This window comes from Rhinichthys klamathensis, unplaced genomic scaffold (genome assembly GCF_029890125.1).
Source record: "Rhinichthys klamathensis goyatoka isolate OS25496 unplaced genomic scaffold, OSU_Roscu_1.1 h1tg000170l_1, whole genome shotgun sequence".
In the NCBI taxonomy this organism is placed as follows: domain Eukaryota; kingdom Metazoa; phylum Chordata; class Actinopteri; order Cypriniformes; family Leuciscidae; genus Rhinichthys; species Rhinichthys klamathensis.
In genome coordinates, this window is record NW_026606701.1 from 777805 (window position 1) to 802232 (window position 24428).

The following is a 24428-nucleotide window of genomic DNA, read 5'->3' on the forward strand; positions in this document are numbered from 1 at the left end:
TGCCTTTTTATAATACATAGTTTTGAATCCTCATCATCACAGTCCTAAACAAACAGGCACACAAATGAAATGGCTGGATTATATTGACGTTCTTCTTGACTTGATCTTTAAATAAACCTATAACACGTCACGTGTAACCACAAGCATGCTACACACACATACACAAAGCTTCAAAGTGAGTGAACACACAACAAACAGAAAGCAACTCTCACACACATGTATAAACAAACTACTCTCCGCCTTTTTACTTTTATGGGTTGCTGACAGCTTCTTACCTCTATGTCTGTTATGTCTTCAGCCTGAAAGAGTATGTACAGTACATGGGAATGAAAGAGGTGCTGAAGAAAGAGCAGAATTAGTGGTTTTACACCTTTTCATCTGTCTGTCCTCTCTCCCTGTGTTTACCTCTCAGTCTGTGTTTCCAGTGTTGAGCTGTGTTTCTCTTGCTCTGTAGATGTTGCAGGACGCTCAGGCATCTGAAGGTCAGGTGGTGGTTCTGGAGTGCCGGGTGAGAGGTAGTCTTCCTCTGCGCGTCCAGTGGTTTCGAGAGGGCCGGGAGATCCAGGACTCCCCTGACTTCCGCATCCTGCAAAAGAGTAAGAGGAAATACTCAGGCAACCATTTAAAGGGACATTCAGTAGTTCTTTGCTATTTTTAGTATCGCTATTCTTTTTGTACTCTAAGAACCGATACCACAATGGTGTTAGACGCTGACTGACATCAATCGACATATAGATCCGAATGATCGCCTCTGTTTCTTATGTTAATTACACTAATACTGGAGAGTATTAGAGAACAGTCTACATCCAACCAAAAAAGAAGCAACTTGGGCATCAACACTACTCAGTATTTTCTCTGTCATTCATTCTTTTCATTTTGTGAATGCTGTACCGATGTTTATGCATATTATTTGTCATTGTCTGTCTGTCTTCTGGCCTTAGACCTCTTCTGCTTCTTCGCCTGTATAGGTACTGATTCACGCATTGTCTCCGCTGGTAAAGCACGATAATAAGTGTCCCATTTTCGCTCTTTGCATCATCAAACAACAGTGCCCTACTAGTGTATCTACAGAGACGGCAGCCAGTAGCTATGTTGCAATCAAAGTTGTGAATTTAACTTTTGTAAAAATTTGGTATATTACATAAAACATTGCGCATAGAGCACCGTTTCCATCCCATCTGTTCAAGAGAAAAAAAACGGTCACTTCCTGGGAAACTGGTGCAAAGTATTAATAATAAAAATGGACGTTTCTGGAAGCAGCTTGGGAGGCCCCTGTAGCCCTTTTTCATACATAATAAATTACTTTTGCCTCAGAGCTAGCAGATGAAGCACAGTATTTTATGAGTTGTTGGTTCTTAAGAATGCACAGACAATACTGAGTGATTCAAGCCATGTTTTATTTCCAATGTTTCAACTTCTGCTACCAGGGAAGCGTCCCACTTTGTAAGAGCAACCGTTACAAAAAATCATTTATACCTGTATCTATTAATATTTGAAATAGTAAGATGTAGTCATTGTTATGAATTATTTTTAATGTTTTAATTATTATTATTATTCCCCTTTAATGTTGTTGTCGCGTGTTGTGTGTGTGTATGTTGTGTACTACTGCAGCTGTGAGAACTTTTTTTTTAATAGAAAACCATCACGTCTTCATCTCATGTTGAGTATACACCATTCAGATGACTTCACAAAAACACAATTTATTTCTTAATGTGTAAAACTTAGCACCAAACTACTGAATGCACCTTTGAATGGAGTCATTCTGTCATCATTTACTCACCTTATATGACTTGATTCCACTGGACCACTTTTATAGTACTTTATTATTTTTAATATTTGAAACCCTCAGAGTGACTCAGAGTATATTCTTTCAAACTCCCCCTTTTGTGTCCCAGGGAAGAAAGTAAGTCATCTGGGTTTTGGAACAAAACGAATAAATGTTGACAGAACTTTTCTTTTTTGAGTAACTATTTAAACTATTTTAGGAACTGTGTTTGTTTTATCGATGTACTGATATGTAGTGATTTGTTGTGGTTTTTGTTTTTCTCTCTCAATTCCCATATCCCTCTTTCATCAGAGCCAAGATCTGCAGCAGAACCCGGTGAGTCTTTTTTTTACTCCTGCTTCCACTTTCCCCTTTTTTCACTCCTTCATAAAACACTTTCCTTCAGATCATACATGTGTACATGTGGATTTATCAAGATGATAATTCTCTTAGCCTGTCAGAAAGCTCTATGTTTATGACATGACATCATCTCTATGCATGCAATTTGGCATAAATATGGTGCGAAAACATCTGAATAACAGAACAAATGAACGGCACGAATGTATATCAGCACCTGGGGTTAAACCTTTAATGAGTCACATCATTTCTCTGTACATGAGTATGGCTCACCTTCTTGCTCTAAGACTAGTAACTCTCACCTCTATTTTTGGGTGTGTCTCAAACTGCTCACTAGTTTTTTAGGACATAATAAACTATGTGTGGGGGGTCATTCATTTCTAGGCCTGTCTCATTTAAAACGGAATTTCTCAATAGAAATTCCCAGATTGCATAAAAATCTGCGAATATTAGCCACTCACTCCTACACTTATCAGAAATGTCGTAAAGTCATCAGAAAAGGGAAGTGAGCACATTTCATAACGGTTTTATTTATTGAATATGTATGATAAACAAATGAATGATTTAATGAGTGTTATACATTGTTGTGTTTGACAAATACCATTTACATTTTAATATGAGCCCCGTAACCTTAATGACATTGTGGGTAATTGAGTCATCAGTGTCCCAATGTGTAGGGATCAAGGCCCTTGCTTTTGCCCAAAGTAGTATTCACAATTTACTGAATCACCTTATAAGAAACAAAAGGAATGAGACACACAGCCTGTGTCTGGGGCAGCAGACTTCTCTCTGCTATTGAATCACCTCTGTAACCATCAATTACCTGTCTAGATTCACCACACCTGTCTATCTAATTGTCTAATACCGTCTACATCCCTTCCTCGTTACAAGCAATATTTATGTGATTCTCATGTTTCTGGAGATAGCATTGTTTGACCGCAATAGATTGTGTTGTAAAACTGTTTAGTTGCAGTAGCTTGTGTATTGAATTATCGGACGGTTGTTAAATTCATTGTAATAATTTAAGTTTATGTGTGTGTCACAATGTAATTAATTATATTTCTTATCTGATATTGCTTGTGATCTTGATGACTCTGTAATTGATTTCTTCTGTGATTGGTCTTGCAGAGGAAATCTGCACGTTGGTAATTGCAGAGGCGTTCCCTGAAGACGGAGGTTTATTCTGCTGCACTGCAAGCAACCAATACGGCTCAGTTAACAGCACTGCACAACTCACTGTCACACCAGGTGCGTTTGCACTGTATTTACAATGACTATATTTGAGATCAAAGTTCATGGCCATGTCAATATTTAAATATTTTAGTGAAACATTGGGGTAGAAGGATGTTAAAATTTAAAGAAACATGTCCATGTGAAAAGAAAAACAGTGACCAAACAGTCATATATAACAAATATCGTATATACTGTAATTTTATACACTACCGGTCAAAAGTTTGGGGTCAGTAAGAGTTTGCTATTGTTCTCATTATGTTCACCTAGGCTGCATATATTTTATCAATATAATAATAACAGTAATATTGGTAAATGTTATTGCAATTTAAAAAAAGTAATAATAATAATATATTATTGTGATGAATGAACTGAATTCTCTGTCTTCAGTGTCTCATGAACATTTTGAAATCATTCAAATATGCATATCTGGTTCTCAAGAAACATTTCTTATTATTATCAGTGTTAAAAACAGTTGTGCTGCTTAATATATTTGGTTAAACCGTAATAACTTTTTTTTTAGGATTCTTTGATGAATATAAAGTTAAAAAGAACAGCAAAAGAACAGCATTTATTTAAAAAAGAATTTGTTTGCAACATTTTAAGTTGTCTGTGCTGCCACTTTTGATCAGTTTAATGCATCCTTATATCCTTTTATATATATGTTTTTAAATCATTTGTAATTTATGCTTAAAAAATATAACTTTATATATATATATATATATAAAAATAAAAACAAATCTTACTTTCGAACAGTAGTGTGTGTGTGTCCATATATATATATATATATATATGTTATATTTTTTAAGCATAAATTACAAATGATTTAAAAACACAATTTAGTGATGTGTACACCATAAGAAAGAGTTTTGCACAAAATGAATGACTCCTTTTATTCCCTGTGTCAATTATTCCTTTGTTTGAGTGTATTAAATATGACATTGTTTGAAAGGAGGCTAAGGGATAAACCTCTGAAAACAAATCAAATTAACCAAAGTAAACATCCACTTAATAGTTTCAACATTACAGCAACCTCTCATTTTAAGCAGTAAATGTAAGTGATGTAACACAGGAGTTGTAATGACTTAATGCATTTAAAAAAGCAGTCACAAAAAATACCCGCTCCAAAAAAGGCATAGGATCTCCATCAGTGATCTTAGGATGACATGTTATGGGGCCCAATATGGTACATCTTGAAAACATGTCAGTTGCATGAGGTCAACCAGCCATGTCCCGTCTACATCACTCCAAGATCTGAGTGTGGGGTGAGGAGTGAGGATGCGGTATGTGCTGATAGCTGTGTGTGTCACATGGTAAAGGCAGAAGAGGGATGAATGTTTACACTATGTGATGGAGTGGGTGTTCTCATATTTCCAGGAGTCCTCAAGCCTCAAGTTTACTACAGAGCCATTTAAGTAAATCTGAGACAATCTAAGCCAGATTTCATGTCTAATAAAGGATTAAATTTTAGCTGTGGATTAACTGTTGACCCCTTATAGGTAGTTATTATAAGGGTTTTTTTTCTCCCACTGTATGTGTGTTGGTGTTTTGCAATGAGCATTAAATCATTGTAAAAACTGTTGTTCTACAGTGACAGAACCAGGAACGGATTTTCCTGGTTATCCAGACTGGTTTATTTCCTTCTTTATTCCACTGAAATGGATTGTGATGTGGGCCAACTGGATTTCAACACACTTAATAGGAAAATAAATATGTTCTCACCCTATAATGAGCTGTATGTCTTCTGTTATCTTGTATTTCTAGTTGCAGAAGAGTTTCCCAGCAACGGTGTATCTGGGGACGAAAGTGTGTTTGAGGACAACCAATCATTCCCGCCTCCACCTCCTCCACCCACTGAGATTAGTTTGTTGGAAGTCCCACCCATAACCCCACCGAGTGCTGAGGCCTTCCAGATCAACGAGCTGGACATCTGGCCCAGCATCACTGCATTGCCTGTTCAGGTCTCCACAGATAAAGAGCCTCATGAAAGTCAACCCAACAGACCTCTACAAAATGGTCAGACCTTAAACAAGCCACCAGACGAGAATCTACCATCACCTTCAAGTGTGAAGGAAACAGCGGCTCCACCTCCATCACCTTCAGCGGTTAAGGCTCCACCTCTCCCCACCAAACCCAAACCTAAACTGTGAGTATTGCAGCTGAATCTTGTGCATCATCACAGAATCTGATTTCACCAAGTACAAAATGTTTGTGGATCCACATCTTTGTTGATTTTGGAACATTTTTTCAATCAACCAATCAGATTTGAGGGACAAGTTTACAGTTTAGGCTTAAAACCAGGGTTAGGTGATTCTACATCAGTGTTATTCACCTATCATTTCCCTCTGATTTTAGGGATAAGTTATGTTAAGTCAGGGATATGTTTAGGATGAAATTTTAAGACAGGAATGTTCCAGGATCAACAAAACATGTTGACCCACACGTCTAACTCTGCAAAATCAGGACGCGCTACATCATCACAGTCCCATTAAGTTATTTGAACTAATTCCTTCTCTTTAACTACATTGTCTTGATGAGTTTTGGATTTTGAACTCAAGTTTATAAGTTTTCAAAACTTAAACTTAATATAATCCATTGTCTTGACTATTTGTTAGGTGAAACAAAGGTCATTTTAAGTTGAGTTTACTCTTGTTCGTTTCTAAGTTTAACCTTAAAAAGTTTACCGAAATTTACCAAAATTCTGATGACTCATCCTGCACTGATTTTCATCCCATTAAATGCACCCTAAAATGAAAATGTCCCTCCCACTAATACCACCTGCTCCTGCCTAATGAGGAAAAATAAAGTAGGAGTACACTACTCTTCAAAAGTTTAGGGCCAGTGATTTAACTTTTTTCTTTTTCAAATAGAAAAGTTATTTTAAATGGCAATATGATGTTACAATATTACTGTTTTACTGCATTTTTGATCAAATAAGAGCATAAGAAAACATTGTTATAGCATTGTTATATGACCATATGATTTTAGCTGTGTTGTCGTTCCATTTACAAATAGACTCCTGTAGAGTGTTTATCAGAAGCACAGTGAGTCATCTGGATATTTTGTCATGAATACCGCAAATTTGGGTTTATTTGACGTGTTACCATTTATTTGACATGCTGCTTTTGGCATATTTTATCATATTTCTTATAAATCCTACCAACATCAAACCTTAAAACATTATACTTTAAATAAAATAAACAGATTCTGATCAAAAGTGGTAACATTTACCAATGTTTCTGTGATTTACTACCCCAGCTGCCTACGTACTGTATGTCAGTAGGTGGTTTAATGGGAAAGCCCCACTTAGAGAACAAATGCATTCCGTCCCTTTATCACCATGTCAGAGGCCGGGCATTGCTGCGTGCCATAAATCACTGGGAGATGTGTGCGGTATGTGTTTGCATATGTGTTAGCAGTTGTGCTATGACTCCAGACAGATTTCAGAAGGATCTTTTGTATTAGATGTATCTCATACTGCACTCTCTTTTTATCATTTATCATGGGTTAGTGAGCACTGATCTGACAGTGGATTTTGGTGTAATATTCAATGCCTCAAGATAGTTGGCTGTAGATTACTCAGTAGGTGCAATTTGACTCTCACTAGCAGCACTGTTCCAGTTTTTAAAGACAACATCCCTAAGTTTAGGGTCAAGATAAGGTTAAGTGCACTGCCCAAGGGCACAACATTAACATGCAGGGCAAGCCAGTACCTACATGCCTGCAAATATTCCCAGTGACCCTCCAAGTTCTACCGGTCCTAACCTATGTGCTACGTACAGAGATCCTAAAACTGTGACCAAAATCACAAATGCAGAAAATAAACATTTGTGACAATCTTATTATTTACAATCTAGTTATGAAAACTTGTTTCCCCCATTACAGCGTGCGCTAGTGTGTCCTGAACACAGCAGTGAAACACAACACGAGCCTTGATATCCAATTCCCGAGCAAATGACTCAAAATAGATTCTTTTTAATGAATCAATCTAAAAGATTCTGGAAATAGCCTCGAACTCATGCACACAGAGTGCGTTTATGCTGGGCTGCTTTTCCATTGTTTTTCTTTGTAAACATGCGCCAGATGTGTTTCACCATTGCACTGGCGTTCTTTGTAGCCTCTGAATGAAGACATTCAGTTTTTCAATCCCTATCCTGATCAAGCTTTTAAACACTAAAACCCGTTCTGTTCAGAATCACCCAGTCAGTGAATCATTCAGAGCTGCTGTTTACGCCACTGAATCACAAGTCTTTTTTCCCCTTTTTTGTTATACGAAACGAACCTGGAGCAGTTAATGTGATGTACTTCAGATCTGTGGACTTACATTAATCTATTTACTGACTTGTTGTTTATATGACAAATGTCATAAAGATACACATTCACATGATAGTGATAATATATTCTAAAACAACATATTTTACAAAAACATCATTGTTTAACATAATGAGATCCAGTTGTAATGATGTAAACTGTGAAGTGGATGAAATGTTGCAAACATAAGCAACATAACATTTACCATATTATTTAAAAGTTGTAGTTTACAGCAAAGTAAAAGAGCATTGTTACATGAGCTTTTATTCTGGCAATGATCAAAGGATGACATAAACATGTGAACTGCAGCAACATAAAAGCAAAAGTGTCTCAGAGGGAGGGACTCTTTGTTGATTCTAGGCAGAGTCAGTCATATATAAATGTAGTTCAGCTCTGTAATCTTGTCTGGATTGTGTGTGGCATTGAAATATGTTTGTGTGTGTGAATGTGACATTAGGCTCTTGTGGTCATACCTTTACACAGGACTACTTATTTGTTTGAAAAGACTTTAAGGGCTGTTTCTCTCTGTGCCTATTGGCTGATTTCCGTTTAATTTAGATGCCTTTTCTGCTTTACAACCATGTGTGTGTGTTTAGTGGGTGGATGTTGGGAAGAAAGAGAAAAAAAGTCAATTGTGTGCATTCTTGTTAGTGTATACACAATAAATCATATAAATGGCAAGCTTTGCATTATGTACATGCTGTGCTGGGAATACATGGCAACATTTAGTCCTTGTGGTTTTATTCGTGACTTTTCTCCATACATCTCCCTATCCGTTCTGTGATTCCAGATCAAATGAGCAAGCAGACGACCTCTCAAACGGAAGGTAAAACAAAGAATAGGTTGATGCAACCTGAGTGTGAATAACGCATATGTGCGTGGGTTTGACAGGCATGTGTTAGCTATGAAAGGAAAATTGTTTCTAGTTGTGGACGAGGTCCAAGCTGAGGTTTAAATGGCATGCCGTTTGGCAAAACCCTGTCTTTGCTTGAGCTTCTGCAAATTGTTGCCTTAAAAAGCTGCTTCCCCAAAAGATTTTCCACCGTAACGTCACAAATCAACCGCTAGAAACGACGCAACGGGGAGCAGATAATGAGAACCTCCACCCCATTAAAAAAAAACACACCATCCAACTGCTCTCTACCCAGCACTAGTCACTTCACCATGTCATTTGGATGTAAAAAGAGGAATTTCATAATTGTATAATTACCCCTAGGTCATTTCTACATGCTATGTGGCATGTTATCGTCTCTCGGCATTCTTCGGGTACAAACAGACCTGAACCTTGCCTTGTGACCCTCCAAACACGTTTACACATTCCAGCTGATTTCCTCTGGATATTCCCATACTTGCTGTTCACATTAGTGCTTTGAATAGAATGATGAAGTGGGGATTTAAGACCACGTTGTAGCTGCAGACATTTATCTTTTACAGGTCCCCGGTGATTTGAGTTCTCCTTTAGTTCAACTTTATTTCAGCGTTACGGTGATTTATCAATTACATCTGTGATTATGTTATTTGCAGAATTGCCGTAAAGCAATTAGAGGACAAGTGGAAAGTATGAGTTTGCGGCTCTGGTCATGTTCTTTGGGTAAACTAGTAAAAGGGTGATAAACTTCACCTGGTCTCATGTTTCATGTTTCAGCGATGGGGCTTGGACATTTGCTGGCACAACAGTATTGCTTTAATATGAGGCATGTCATATAAAATTAAATATAAAATCAATCTGATGCTGTCTACTAAAAAGCTTTAGTTTGAAGCAGTTGTTTGTTTGCTTGCAAATATGTTGTTCTTTTCTCAACATTTTCGCCCATCATATATCTAGTCCATCTTGAACGGTTTACCCAAAAATGAACAGTCTGTCATAAATTCCTCACCCTCATGTCATTCCAAACCAAATTAATTTCTTATGTGCAACACAAAAGTTACATTTTTGAAACATATTCCGGCTACTCTTTTCCATATCATGAAATGAATGAGGACTGTGGCTGTCAAGCTACAAAATTATAAAAGTGGTCTAGAAGATGACTCATGGATTATAGTACGAGTCTTCATGGACTATATTCGAGTTATTCACTGAAAGTTCATGAGAGAAGTAACTATGTTTGATTTATTGAACAAATCATTCTTATGAGTCAGATACTTTTACATGAATCAGTTGATTCAGTTCACAAAACTTTGAATGATTCTTTTACAAATCAGACCAATACAGTTTTCGAGTTCAGCTCAATGATTAAGTTGCTGTGAATCAGTGAATAATGACTTAAATTTCAGTCTGTTATTATTGTACGACTTTAAAAGCACACAAACCACTTTTATGATTTTTATGGTGCTTTTGCAACATTTTTGAAGTGTGAATGTCCCAGTCCACATTCATTGCAAATGCATGGAAATACATTATTTTGTGTTACACAGAAGAAATAAAGTCATGCAGTTGTGAGGATGAGTATATGATGACAGAAGTTTCATTTTTGGGTGAACTATCCTTTTGTTTTATTTGATAACATCTCTTACTAAAAAAAATTTAACTTTCACCCAAATTTAAGAGTTTTAAGACATTCAGTGCTAAATTAAATACAAGACTCACATAGAGACACTGACTCAGCAAATTATTTAAACATATTTATGTTGGTGGGGCATACATGTGCTTGTTCATTGTTTCTAACCAAGTGTTGAGTGAACATCCTTTAACTTTTAACACCTTTGCACTATGCACTTTGATTAACATGTTCAAATCTCTTCACACTTGATCCCTTGATCGCTCTCCCTGCCACTGACGCTACACCCTGCGGGGATACACGCCATACAGGAAACCACGCAGTGTGTTTTGGCAGACTTTGATGACATAGACAGGGCCCAATGTCCTTCAGCACAGGAAGGGACAGAGAGATAGCCCCAAAAAGAGGAAGGTGTGAACGAACAGGGTGTTTGGTGGGTGTTCACCTGCAGCTGACCAAGAGGAAAGGCTTTGTGGGTCCGTTTTGAGGCAAATATGGCATATCAAATTAAGCTTATAATGAAGGCATATTACTCAATTTGTGACATTTATCTGAGCAACTAAATCCCTGTTACAGCCAAAATTGTATTTTCAGAGGAGCATCTGTGTAAGAAGATAGATGGTTGTGTGCACCTCTGATTTACGATCTTGTTGGGCTGAAATCACAGGGGTTTTATGGGAACATGCTTCACAGTGTGTAAAGTCCATACCACACTGAAATGATAACACCTGGAGCTTGTAAAGAAACACAGAGACAGAAAGTGAGAAGACTGCCTTCATTATTCTCTAGGGTAAACTTGCTGTCGCATATGTCCATTTTCTGTATGTATTTGTGTGCGTGTGATGAATTAAAGATACGCAGCAGGTGGTATCTGATATCAACTGTACAGGTTGATGAATGTGTGTGCTAAGATAGTGAGACATTTCACAAAAGCCCCTTTGAATTAAAGCTGGATTTGGTTTGTGTGAGAGCCTTCTGAAAACCTTGTGTTTGAAGCATCTTTTTTTCACTGGATCAAATTTACTTTAATTCTTCATGAGAACACAGGGTGTGTTTTCGTAAATGTACTGTCTGTTTGGCTTTGGATCTTTTCTTGGCATCAGCATAGTAGTGGTTATGTGATACCATCACTCCACCAATATCTGAAGGTTTTTGAGAAGTAAGCGAGCACTGAAAGTGTTCTGATACCAGTTGGTGAAGACTGTATACCACTAGGCGAGATGAGACATGACTGAAGAAAACAAAAGTTGATTGGTGTTGCAAGGGAACTCTGGTTTCCATTACCGTTAAAAGGTTTGGGGTCAGTCAGAATTTCTTTTCCTTTTTCTTTTATTAATACTTTTATTCGGAAAGGACACATTAAATTCACATAAAAATTCACTTAGCAAAATAAAAGGGGAAATCAGGATGATGCTTTTGTTATACACAATTACTGTAAATAACTCTTTTGCACCTACTATTGATACCCTGCTGTCAGAAAATGTTCAAGATATTATTCTTTTGTCATGTTACTCTCATGAGATTTAGCATCAAACATCAGTGACAGTGAATCTGTATCAGTCTTTTAGTGACGTATGACGGGTGTGTGTACAGAGGTGAAGGGTACAGCTGACCCTTTTACATTTTTCCAGGAAGTAAAAGGTGTTGTATCCTGTCAGAGCCACACCATTGACAGAAAGTCAGACAATAATCCTTCACTTCCTGAGCCAAAAGGACCAGAGTGATGTGTAAATGCACCATTGGCTCAGGGGTGAGGGTTGGATCATGACCGGAGGAGCCAGGAATCCTCACCGATTCATCACATGTCGCTGAGACAGACAGACACAGAATGTCTCCTACAAAGTCTCTTTGAAGTAAATGATGCAATAATTTACCTCCTTACTCATTATGTGTTTATATTTAAACGATTACTCAACGTAACATTCAGGATTTTTGTTTATTCTGGATTAGTGGATCGCCATGGTGGCAAAAGTAAATGGGAGAAAGAGAGACAGAGATAAAGAGCGAGACAGAAAGGATAACAGATGAGAAAGGAAGTCTTTAATCCTCGCTGAAGTGCTGTGTATTGCTATCTTCGTGCCGACTGCATTGCTGCCATACCGCACCGGCTGCCACAAACCTCCATGAGCCACTGTGGGGTTGTTGTCATGGACACTCGAGACAACTGCAGCAAACTGAGGGTCGGTCTCAAACAATCTGGTCACATTTCATTGAGCTCTCTTATTCTTGACCACAACCACACTAGCTTTCTCTCAAACTCATGGGGTTTTTAGTTTCAGATGTTTTGCTTGGGTTTACAGTGCGGATGTGGTTATTGTGGTAGTGTGTCAGTTATATTCTGACCAATTTAGTTCCAATGAAAGAGGTTTTAATATTCATATCCCATATCTGTATTTCTTAAGTTCTCCCCATTGCAGTCAGGTTCTCTGGGCTGCGTTTCTCAAAACTATTGTGAGCTAAGTTGATCGTAGAAACTATTGTAGCCAATGGCTCTACGATCTAGCTTACGATGCTTTTGAGAAACAAAGCCCCGGTCAGTTTTTTGGTAGTTCAAATAGTCATGGCAGTGAAGACGGATAAAGCTTAAGCACTGAGGTCACGGTGTACGGGTGTAGTGTTTAAACCATGCAGTTATGCCCAGCATTATGGTTAAATCCGTGGAGCGCTGGTCAGCCAGTTGCATTTCTGGCGTGTGACTCTGCGCTGTTTCTCAAAGCTGGTTTGTTTATGAGGTGTTGCTCGTAAAGACCCAAATGGTGTATTAACAATCATTTTCTTGCACAGGCGTTGCGTGTGGTTTAGAAGCACATCCAAAAGAAAACAAGCATATAGAGACGCTTTCTACAGGAAAATTCAGTTTAATGGTTTATTGCGCACAGTTTTGTTGAGTGACACAGCTCACCAAACATTTTCCTATCATTCTTGCACCTCTGCTGATAAATAGCGCAAATAGGTTTTTCTTGGACTTGCGAGCCTCATTTTTAGAAATTAACCCAGTGTTTCCACTGTGGACTGTGACTTTTTTATTTTGTGTTTATTTATATACAATACAACTGCGGCTCATAAAAATACTGTAGATAATTGCTAATTGGCAAGGTAGCTAATTGGTAAGTAGCCTGAAAGTACACTTCTGTTCAAGCGTTTGGGGTCGGTAAGATTGTTTTTGAAAAAAGTGATGATCACCAAGGCTGCATTTACTGAATCAAAAATACTGTAAACATAGTAATATTATGAAATGTTATTTCAATTTAAAATCAATTTTTGAAATTAGAATTTTCAGCATCATTACTCAAGTCTTCAGTGTAACATGATCCTTCAGAAATCATTCTAATATGCTGATTTGGTGCTTAAAAAACATGCCTTATTATTATGCTTTAATATTGTTTGGAAACAATGAAACCTGTTTTTAGGATTCTTTGATGAATTGAAAATTAAAATGTCTTTACTGTCACTTTTGATCAATTTAATGTATCCTTGCTGAAAGGCCTGAATGTAATATTTCTGATGCTTATATGCGGTTATGATATAAAATGCATATTTTAATAACCACAGCATGACAAAAAGAGACGTATAACTTACGGATCAAAAACATTAGCTTTGCTTTTGACAAATACCGCCAGTTTACTTTAGAAAGATTAAGCAGCACAGTGTGGCCAAGAAGGCCAGAGGGAAGGCGAGCACTATTGACTATGTGCAGTCCTTATAAGGAGATGAGGGGGATGCGGGATTGGCTGAGGGGTTCAGAGACTCAGCACTGCATTGGCTAACCGTGTTATAGTGACCCACTGGGAATAGAGCAGCTTTCCAAATATGGAAGAGAGAGTCCAGAACAGGCCATCTCAATAAAAAGAAAAAATCTGTTACTGGATGATTGCAGAGAAAAAGTGAAAGAAAGACACAAAGTGCTTTAAAAGAGAAACTAGTTGAAGTCATTTAGAAGTGTAATGTTTGCTCAGATGATGGTTTGGAAGTACAAAGCAGTAGTTTACATTTATAGACAAAAATATCTAATTTTTAAAGGGATAGCAATTTAAATCTATACTCACTCTCATGAGATTGAATGACTTACTTTCTTCTACAGAACACAAGAGAAGAAAACTTTGGAAACATTTTGAAAAATGTGTCTGTTTTTGTCCATACAATGCAAGTCAATGGGGTCCAAAACCACATTAGACCCTAATGACTTTAAGTGTATAGATAGTAATATCTTCTTTTGTGTTTTTTAGATAAACTATCCCTTGAATGTGTGTGTGAGAGTGGTGCACTAGTGTGTTGACAAGATGGAAAGTTAGAACCTTAACTGATGGCCTGTTGAAGAGCTTAAAAGTCTTTGTCTGGACAGAGATGTTTGGCATATGAGACATATAATAGTGAGTGTTTCTCTCTCACAAACACTATCTATGACACATTCTCACAGTCTCAAGCATTACATTCTCAATTACATCTCAATTAAATTGTTTGCAAATGGGGTTATCTAGGATTATTTTGGGAAGCTTGAAAATTATGAGAGTGACATGAATGTTTCATTTTTGAGTAAACTATCCCTTAAAGTATTTAAATACTTTTTGGTAAATCTGTTCTTCTATATTTATGTAACTGTGTGCATTCATCAGTGTGTCATGAAATGTGTCAGTTCTGAATATATATATTAGGGTTTTAGTGTAAAAATACGGATATACACACTCTAAACAATGCTGGGTTGTTTTAACCCAAATTTGGGTCAAATATGGACAAACCCAAATGTTGGGTTAAAAAGGTAATTTAAAATTTTAACCCAACTTCAACTTTCACTTTCAACTTTCACACTTTATCTACTGCAGATGTAGAAATGATCCAAGAATCGTAAGTAATCTGTGTCTACACATCGCAAGATGTACAGATTTATCTGAGTAAACAACCGCAGATTAAAACAATTTCTTGAAAAGAGATCCCCCCCCCCCCCCAAAAGAAAAATATAATTACAAGGTTTAGACTGTGATTTTTACTTATAGGCTACTGGTTTCATTACTATGTGAAATTATGAATTATAAAATAGTTCATTTTTGTCTACCCATTGAGTGCGTGTTCAGTTTACATGGTTTAGAGGATGTTTTTAAAACAAACTCATATCATTTCTAAGAGCGAGATGTTATCTGAGTTGAAGGTTTAAACAGTGGAGGAGTAACACAAGGCAAGCACATCTATTGGGAGTGATGTAAGTGGCTTACATTTTTCTTTGGATGTTTTATATAAAACATTCTGGATTTATTTTATTATAATCTTCTACATTGTGACAAAGAATAGTTTCTGGTTAGTTTTTTTCGTGTTGGTTTTGTAAATATAAATTTCTATACCGATTAGAAATGAGATTAGTACGTGACCACCCCCTCCTGAAGTGACAGTAGAAGTTTTTGTAAAAATAGAAATTATTTACAGGACGTAAAACAACTTTTAGGTGAAATTTAAATGTCTTGTCTAGTAGTTTATGATTTGATTTGCAGTCTTGTTATTGAATGTTAAATGACAGAAAAGCATAATCTTAAATAACATCCGCAAAATGTAACATTCTCAAAGTTTTGTAAAGTAATTTTTACATTTGTTTCCAATTTTATTAGTTTTATTTTCCATAATATTTACCACTTGTTTGCATTTTTTGACTAGCGTGTCTCATTAAACATTAAAATGATTGTGGTGATCAGAGATGGGATAATAATTATTTTTCAGCAAAACAATCAATTATCACACCACAGCTTACTTTATGGATAAGTTGTAGATGTTTAAAAAACCCTTTTTTTTTTTATAAAGTATAACTTTATAACTTTATATATATATATATATATATAAGTATATCAAACTTAAAAACAAGTGTTACAACACTCCTTTTTCATTTACCTGAGCTGTCAAATGTTAAAGAAATGTTAAACATGCCGTAGTTTAAATAATAAATTATTTATATATATAAATATGAAATAGCCTACGTTATTATATTTAAATAAAGGTGAGCATGGGGACTTTTATTGTGGAAGTTAAGTTGCAGGACTCTTATAATGTCAGACAAGCACATACTGCAGTTAGTGAGTCAGAGCAGAGCTCGAGAGGCAGACGCCGCGTCACTCAGCGCGTGTCTGCGCGTTCTAATATAAAGACAAGAGCAGCTGACTGAGAGCCGCAGTCCTCATACACACTCACACACACCTGTAAGGAATTACCTACATGCAACGGGAATAACTTTACCCAGGTGAAAAAACAAGGTACACACTATTTCTTTTGTTCTTTTGAGTAACTTGCATGGATGAATGAGGCATTTTAAAACTTATTTATGTCCATTGATATGTAAGAGAGCCTGTTGATATGTAACCATTTAACACTTTATATTTACTTTGGTGTTGTTTTTTTGTTGCTTTTTTGACATTTATGTTTATTTGTAATTTAGTTGTTTTATTAATGTAGGATTTTGTATTTTTTTTTTAATATTTAGGGCAAAGTTGTTTAACATGCAACAGATTTCTATTGGAAAAAGATCAATGCTCACAACTACAGATAAGAATAAACTGAGAACACATTTAATCCACTAATGTCATGTGGATACATGTGAGGATAAAACAAGTAGATGATATATTTGAGAGTGAAGTGAGATACTTGAAGATAAAGGACAGAAAAGAATAGAATAAATTAAAAAAGGTACAGAAAACAATTCAGAAAATTTCTGCTCATTAAAAATATGTCAGTCACTAGTTTTGCACAGGGCTTTGGCAAGAAAGTAGTTTATTCAAACTCAAAACTTCAAATATCTGGAAAAGATGTTAAGTTGGTGGCGTTGTCTTTTTCACTTGTGTTCCAAGTTTGAACAGTTGAATGTTTAGCCCTTTAATGTGTGTATGGGTTGGCACTTCGCTCATGGCAGCAGTAGTGGAGTAGTGGTTTGCTTGGCGGAGTCTTGGTTTCATAAAGGCATTGTACTAACAGTTTTATTGTCAGCAGAGAATAGTTTGGACTCCCATTTCTCTTTGTCGCTCAGTTTGCTTTGTTTAGGGTTTATTTCTCTTCTGCTCATACCCCTCCCGTGTCTCTCTCTCTCTCGCTTACTTTCCCTTACCCTGCTGGTAATCCCATTTGATGGTGATGGGTGATGTCTTTTCAGCCAATCTGGAGAGGAATGTCTTTAGCTCACATTCCTACAATCCAGGCATATACCCACTTTGTGTGTGTGAGAGAAGAGAGAGAGAGATGGACCAGAAGATGAGAGAGGAGAGAGAGGAGATGATGAGAATGAGTGAGAGAGAGGAGAGAGAGGAGAGAGGGAGAGAGGAGAGAGAGAGAGTGAGAGAGAGGAGAGAGAGGAGAGAGGGATGAGAGAGAGAGAGAGAGAGAGATAGAGATGAGAGAGAGATGATGAGAGAGAGAGAGAGAGAGAGAGATGAGAGAGAGAGAGAGAGAGAGGAGAGAGAGAGAGAGAGAGAGAGAGAGAGAGAGAGAGAGAGAGGAGAGAGAGAGAGAGAGAGAGAGAGAGAGAGAGAGAGAGGAGAGAGAGAGAGAGAGAGAGAGAGAGAGAGAGAGAGAGAGAGAGAGAGAGAGAGAGAGAGAGAGAGAGGAGAGGGATGCAATGAAACATTCTATGTGAAAAGAAAACAGTCTGGTTCTGTTTTATGTGCTGTGCATGCATTAGAGGCAAACATATGGGGGAGGGGTCTGAGAGAGATGTGAAAGCAAACGGGATAATGGACTGTGCAGGTCAAGACTTTTTGACTATAGATAAATAGAGTGGAAGGGAACTAACAACAGTGAATGGGTCTGAAAATGAAGTGCTTTAACTTTTCTGCAACTGCTGTGACCAAAGGTTTCATTCATGCTTTTCAAACTACAGTAGTCCTTCGTACACATTGGCTAAATGTCAAAAACTTAACTAAACAGGAATTTCTGCCACTCCAAGCACAAACTGTTCAGGATGCACAATATATTGCTCCTTTTGTATTGGTAAGGTTTTTCTTTTTTCTGTCTTATATATGTATGTGTGACTGTGTATGTATATGCATACATTTAACTGCTGTTCAAAGTTTAGGGTAAGTAAGTATATGAGCGTTGCGTTGCATCAATAGCAAAGAGAAGAACCCATTATAAGCACTGACACCATCGTACTGGATACAAAAACTGTAAGCACAACGGTTTTTAAACATTGATAATAAGAAATGTTTCTTGAGCAGCAAATCAGCATATTAGAATGATTTCTGAAGGATCATGTGACAGGAATGATGCTGAAAACTCAGCTTTGCATCACAGGATAAATTACACTTTAAATTATTTTAAAATGGACAAGTTATTTTAAAATTGTAATAATATTTCACAGTAATGTTTTACTGTATTTTTGTATCTTTGAACGGTAGTGTATTTTACCTTGCCGTCACCTTACACTCACTTAAAGTTAATCTTGAAAGATACAATAATTTACTAGCACTGTTAAAGTAATCTTGGTTGTGATGCCTAAATTTCCTTAAATTAGTAACCTTGCAAACTCTGCCAAATCCAGGAGATTTTTTCCTCAAAAGGGTTCATTGTATCAACCCAATACTTTGTAAACATGACTTTGTTTTCAGGGAGACTACAAAAAAAAACCTGATTGCATAAAGTCAGCCAATCAGATTAGAGCTTGCCAGTTTGAAAGTGCTTTCCAGTTTTGTACTTCCAGGTAACGAAAAGACCATAGGTGGACAGAACGGATGGAGAGTGGACAGAACGGATGGAGAGCAGACAGACCAAAGGAGAGAGAGAGAGAGAAAGTCTGGTTAGAGAATCCAAGATGGTGAAATTAGTGAAAAGAAAAGAAAAAAGAAAGCATGAAAGTGAGAGTGTGGGAGCTGGAGAAGAGAAAGAGCTTTTTTATTTTGGCGTGACGTCTTTATGAAAGTTGGACATTTCCTCTAGGAGTCTGGTAGGGAGTGCAGTGCATGTAGAGCCGGTTGGCTTGGGTGGGAGCCGCATTGTGAGATCAGATCTGGGTCAAACTGCTCCTAAAGCTGGAACACACTCTACTAATACCAATGTAATCTGAGAAAGGGCTTGAAAACTTGCACTTCTAGACCTTTTGTGTGTGTGTGTGTGTGTGTGTGTGTGCATGCATATGTGCCCCTCTTATGTACTCTGTTGACCTCTTGAAAAGCTACGAGCCAAAATTACCGTTGGACATTTCTGGAAGTTTTGTTCACAGTAACGGGGCAAGAATCCAAAAGATTTTATGCACATTAGTGGTGAGAGAATGAGTGTCCGGTTTGGTTGTGTGAGTGACAGCACTGCTATTACGCTCAGATATAATGGAAGGATCAGATGCAGTCTTCTACTCTGTCTGTGCTGCTCTGTTTAATGAATTGGCTGTTTCGAAGGGTGTGTATGTGTGCGTGTGTATGAGCTTCTACAGGGAATGAGAGAGACGCTAGTCCGATACCGCAACATGATGAGATACTTTTTCTTGTTGCAATTTAAGAACTTTAAACTCTGGATCATTGTAGGGCCGGTCTGTAGATTGCAGTTTAAAAGAACAAGATATGTTGCTGTTTCAATGGTTAGTATGACTGTTTATAGGGTGTATCTGGATCATAGTGAAGTGGAACTATAAAAGAAAGCTGAAGTCAGTGTACATGAGCTGACGGGGTTTGGGTGTGGTTATAATTCAGATGTTAATGTGCATAAAAGTGCATTCAAAGATTGAGAGGTTGAAATAGCAAATCTCGTTTGGGTATAATGCATTGACAGATAACTTATAAATAGGCAACAAACTTTTATAGCACAAAACTATAATAGTCCAAACAAAAACAAAAAAAAGATGATCTGAAGTCTAAAGTGTTTTTTTTTTTTTTTTTTATATTTTAAAAAGTTGTGATTTTGTTGAAAGGTGCTGTTTTGAAGGCTGTTGTAGCAGATATTTAAAGCGGATCAATTCAGAGATGCAACTTTCCAAAGAGGTTTAGCCTAATTGTTGAGCCAGGAACACCATGCAAACACAAGCCCGAATGCTTTAGCCAACGCATTGTTAGTAAATTGTCCTGTTGAACATGCTTAACATGCGTTGACAAACCCAAGAACAACAGGGCTCAGGACGGCATGCAGTGCTATTTGTGCTGCTTAATAATATTTTTGTGGAAATCATGATCATTTTTGTTCAGGATTGTTTGATTAGATAGAACATTGAATAGAATATTCAAAAGAACAGCATTTTTTTTAAAATACAAACCTTTTTTTAATATTATAATTGTAACTTACTGTCACTTTTGTTCAATTTAGTGCAGTCTCTAGAATTAAAGTATTAATTTCTAAAAAAATAAATAAAAATACTTGCAGACCCCAAACATTTGAACAGCAGTGTAGTTATCTATAAACATATTGACATTCTAATTTATACTGTTCCACAAATAAAAATAGTTTTTCTTGTTGATTACACAGAATTTCTATTGTTGTTTCAGTCTGTTTTTCAGACATTCATCCATCTGTCCAGCACTCCAGCTGTCTCCCAGGCTGCCAGCTTGCTAAATTACTGTGTAGAGACAGCTAATGAATCATTTATTTCTCTAGACACTGACATGGAATCAATCACCTGAATCAATCATATTTCAGCATTGAATCAGTTAGTTAACTAGGACTAATCATTAGGTAGAGGATTGTCCAGGGGCATGATGATGACATGATGATGGGTGTGGTTATAGCTGAATCCAGGTGTGTGTGTGTGTGTGTGTGTGTCTCCACATGTTTTTCTTGTTTGTTTCAGTATCTTCCCACATGTTTCTTGATATCGGTTTGTGTACTCTATTGGATAAGCACATTTCAGCTCTAGCACATTGTCATCCGCAGCAAAGGTTTTGTTACCACATAGTGTTTGTTGTCTGTTTTAGGATACACTGTCTTGGCAGGACAGTCCTCAGTCTTTCATAGCCTAATACAATTTTTATGCAATAATAATACAACATGTAGGAACAGTTTAGAGATTATAAGCTTGTTTTTCTCATTATTAGTCATTATCTTCTCATTGCATGTCTTGCGCACAGACACACTCGCACCGATGTGCACAATGCAGGACGTGCTCTGTAAACACTGTCCCCTAATTGGCAAATATTTAAACTAAACAACTTCCTGTCCTCTTGAAGCTTCTTCCTGTGATAGCGGCCGGTTAAAAACAGTTGAAACTCCACTTCTGCACACAGACGAAACAAAGATGCTTAAACTGACTGCAAGAGATGCACTTTTGGAAATGACACACATTATTAGCATAAAATCGCTCTTGTATTAGTCTTCAGAATATATTTAACAGACTTTTGGTTAAGGTTAACACCGGAAAATCTGTTTACAGGATGTATTTTCAGCTTGTATCAGTCATGTTTAGAGGAGTAGACTTGAAAAATTCAGAAGATACTGCAGTTGGACTGAGAAAAAGATTCAATTAAAAAGAGGGAGAATACACTGACCTCATTGTTTAGTACGGCTAACTAACACTGGCCCGTGTCTGATGCAGTGACGTTAAAAGTCTGGACAGAAGCTGATTTGTGGACTAATTAAACCACGATTCGCACTGACCCGTATCTTGCCATTATTTCATGAAGGGCACATTTACTGTTTGTGGCAATTTTCACTGTTTTATAGGGGCACAAATGCCACTGACAAAAAAACACTTCAAAGCTAATGAGCGTATGTCTGACCTTCATGTGACGGTACGACAAATTGTAGTGTGTGTGATGCAGTGTGAACAACATCATCTGCTCTGGATTCTACATTATGGTGTGAAGGAGAGTAAGAAACACTAACTTCTGTCTTGATATGATTCAGATAAAATGCAACGGGCTTCAGAGGAAGATAAGAGCAAAAAAATAAGTGTGCATTTGTTTGACGTTTGTAACTTTTATGAAGTGGATTCTGAAGAGAAGAACAAAGGCTTTATATTATGATAGGCTATAATAGACCTCAATAATGAACAAACATCATTTAGTAAAAGATGACACTAATATACCACAAATAACTAATAGTTTTGATTACAAAACAACAAAGTCAGCATACAGCTAAACAATTGACTTACCAACAACTAGATTATTTGGGACATTTAAGGAGTTTTGTTGATTGAAAATCTGTTGTTATACACATTCCAATTAACTCACATTTCCTAGTATATAATTTTAAAAAGTCATATGCTGCATATTTATTTACTTATTTTAGTTTTTATTTAAAATTATTTGCAATTAATAAAAAAAAAAAAGAAAAGATTTCTCTAATCTCTGAACAGTTTCCTTTGATTCAAAACAGACGACTTTGACGAATGTGTGTGTGATTTTTATGCAAGGTGAAGCGCTTCTCTGGAGTTCCCATAAAACAGTAGGAGCTGGATTTGTGTAAGTACGTTTTATAGACATGTAGCTGAATTAGACAGGAATGTGTGTAAGTGCCGGAATTTGAGAGAGTGTTTTGTGTCTGCTGAGGGGTCTGCTTCATCTCCACTAGTAACAAACCTTGTAATTTGGCAGAAAATTGATTGGGTTACTTCATGTAACCTTTGACAGAAGGCTGTTATTATTTAAGCTGTGCTGCGTGCTATCAGCATATGGACGCACATCGCCATATGCACCTCTCTTCCATTAGCCTCTCTAAATCAGCCAAACTATGACAGAACTGACCCTGAGTCCAGCAGAGCTGTAGATTCAAAAAACACAAATGTGGTTGGAGCCGTGGCCTTGTGTGCGATGGGAGTTTGTATTGCAACTGATCCCATTCTTTGCCTTTCATTGCTAAAAAAAAGAAGCAAACATATCTGGTCTAGATCTGCCATGATTTATTTATAATGTTGGAGAACCTACTTTGAAACTGTACAGTAGCTTTCCAAGTCAAACTATCCTGTTAAAAAAGTAGTTGGCAACATTTCACTAGTAGTAGTGTAGTTAACTAGGTCGACAACATCAGCAGTATTTAAGTGAATAATTTGCTATAGAAAGTTTAAAACTGCCACAAAAGGACTGAATCGTTTATGAATCGATTAATTTACATACAAAAGACGCTTTTCCACCTTCGGGCCGAACGGTTCTAAGAACAGTAAGGAATGGTTCCAGTTGTATTTTCACTTGAGCTTGGTTTGGCATGGCATGATTACAAACCGTTCTTGGCCCTGAATTCTCAGCACGGCTGGCTAACCGTCCTGAACCGTGCTGGTAGAATGCGTGTAGTGACGTCGTCGACCCTCAGGATTGGTCACTTGTCTGTTGCCAGGCTACCAGTTTCTTTGTAGCTGGCCAAACACGCTATTTGAGCGAAGTAAACTCATGTTAATGATAAAATTAAAAGGAATATCTAATCATCCTCCATAACGCGGTCGCTATTTACATCGCAAAATTTCTGTAAACTCTTGTTACCAAGGCAACGACTGAAACATTTGTAATACATTCAAAAGAGCTCTGTTATCAGCCCCACAGTGGACAATGAAACCATATCCGTACCGGCTGGGCTGGATCGGCACAGAATGGAACGAATGAAAAATGAGAACAGTTTGGCCCAGTGGCGGAAAAACGGCTAAAAACTCCATAGAATGAGTTGGACTTTACAGCTCTAAAGTCTAGGAGAACATAGTCAGTTGATTTGTTTGAATTAGTTAGAATCTGAAGATGCAAAACAAAGAAACAAAAAATATGTTTGTGATGTAGTATTAGTTGAGGGGAAAAAGTAGCATGTTATTGGAAACATAACAAATAAATTACAAAAATTAAAAAATGTATGTAAGTTAGTGTCGCTACATTTAGAAACTTAGTTTACTGCTTATTTTGCACTCATCCCTTCAGATTGTTTTTTTGTAATAAATGAACGTGATTTTAAGCAGGAGTGTACCATAGCATTTTCTATTTGCAGACTCGGTGCCTTTTAAGGCGAACTGATTATGTCAGTACCGGCTGAACTCCCTCCATCAAATCAGGTTTACTTGTGAGGAATTCCAGAAATGCTAAAGGAAAAAATAAGCGTAGAAACCTGCAAGAGCTATTTTTAGAAAATGGCTGCCTGTGATTGAACATTATGATATTCCTTGACTGCTGGAAACTATTAAGTGGGATATTTAGAGTCGGAGCGGTATTTCTGGAGGGGCTTGTAATGCCAGACCTCCACCCACTGTTAACCAGCAGTTTTCACTCAGGGGAGGAGGTAGATGAGAGAAGAAATGCAGAAGGAGGGAGAAAAAGCAAGATTGGATTTGAAAACTTTCTTGTTCTTTTTGATGTTAAAAGTGAGTGAATAAGGAGGGAGACATGGTGATGGAATTTGGGAAAGTGTGAAGGGAT

General features: G+C 37.1%; 1 protein-coding gene across 7 annotated transcripts in view; it reads left to right on the forward strand.

The window, feature by feature from the left end:
• Positions 1-24428, forward strand: part of palld (palladin, cytoskeletal associated protein) — an 87265-nt gene that overhangs the window by 44618 nt on the left and 18219 nt on the right. For 5 of the 7 annotated variants that reach the window (XM_056259843.1, XM_056259839.1, XM_056259842.1 and 2 more), the window contains 5 exons: positions 455-596; positions 2078-2101; positions 3251-3370; positions 5117-5498; positions 8454-8489. In XM_056259843.1, the coding sequence (XP_056115818.1) occupies positions 455-596; positions 2078-2101; positions 3251-3370; positions 5117-5498; positions 8454-8489 (704 nt within the window). Of the gene's footprint in view, positions 1-454; positions 597-2077; positions 2102-3250; positions 3371-5116; positions 5499-8453; positions 8490-16289; positions 16392-24428 lie in introns of those variants that run through there. The other 2 variants (XM_056259841.1, XM_056259845.1) reach the window with 2 other exon arrangements.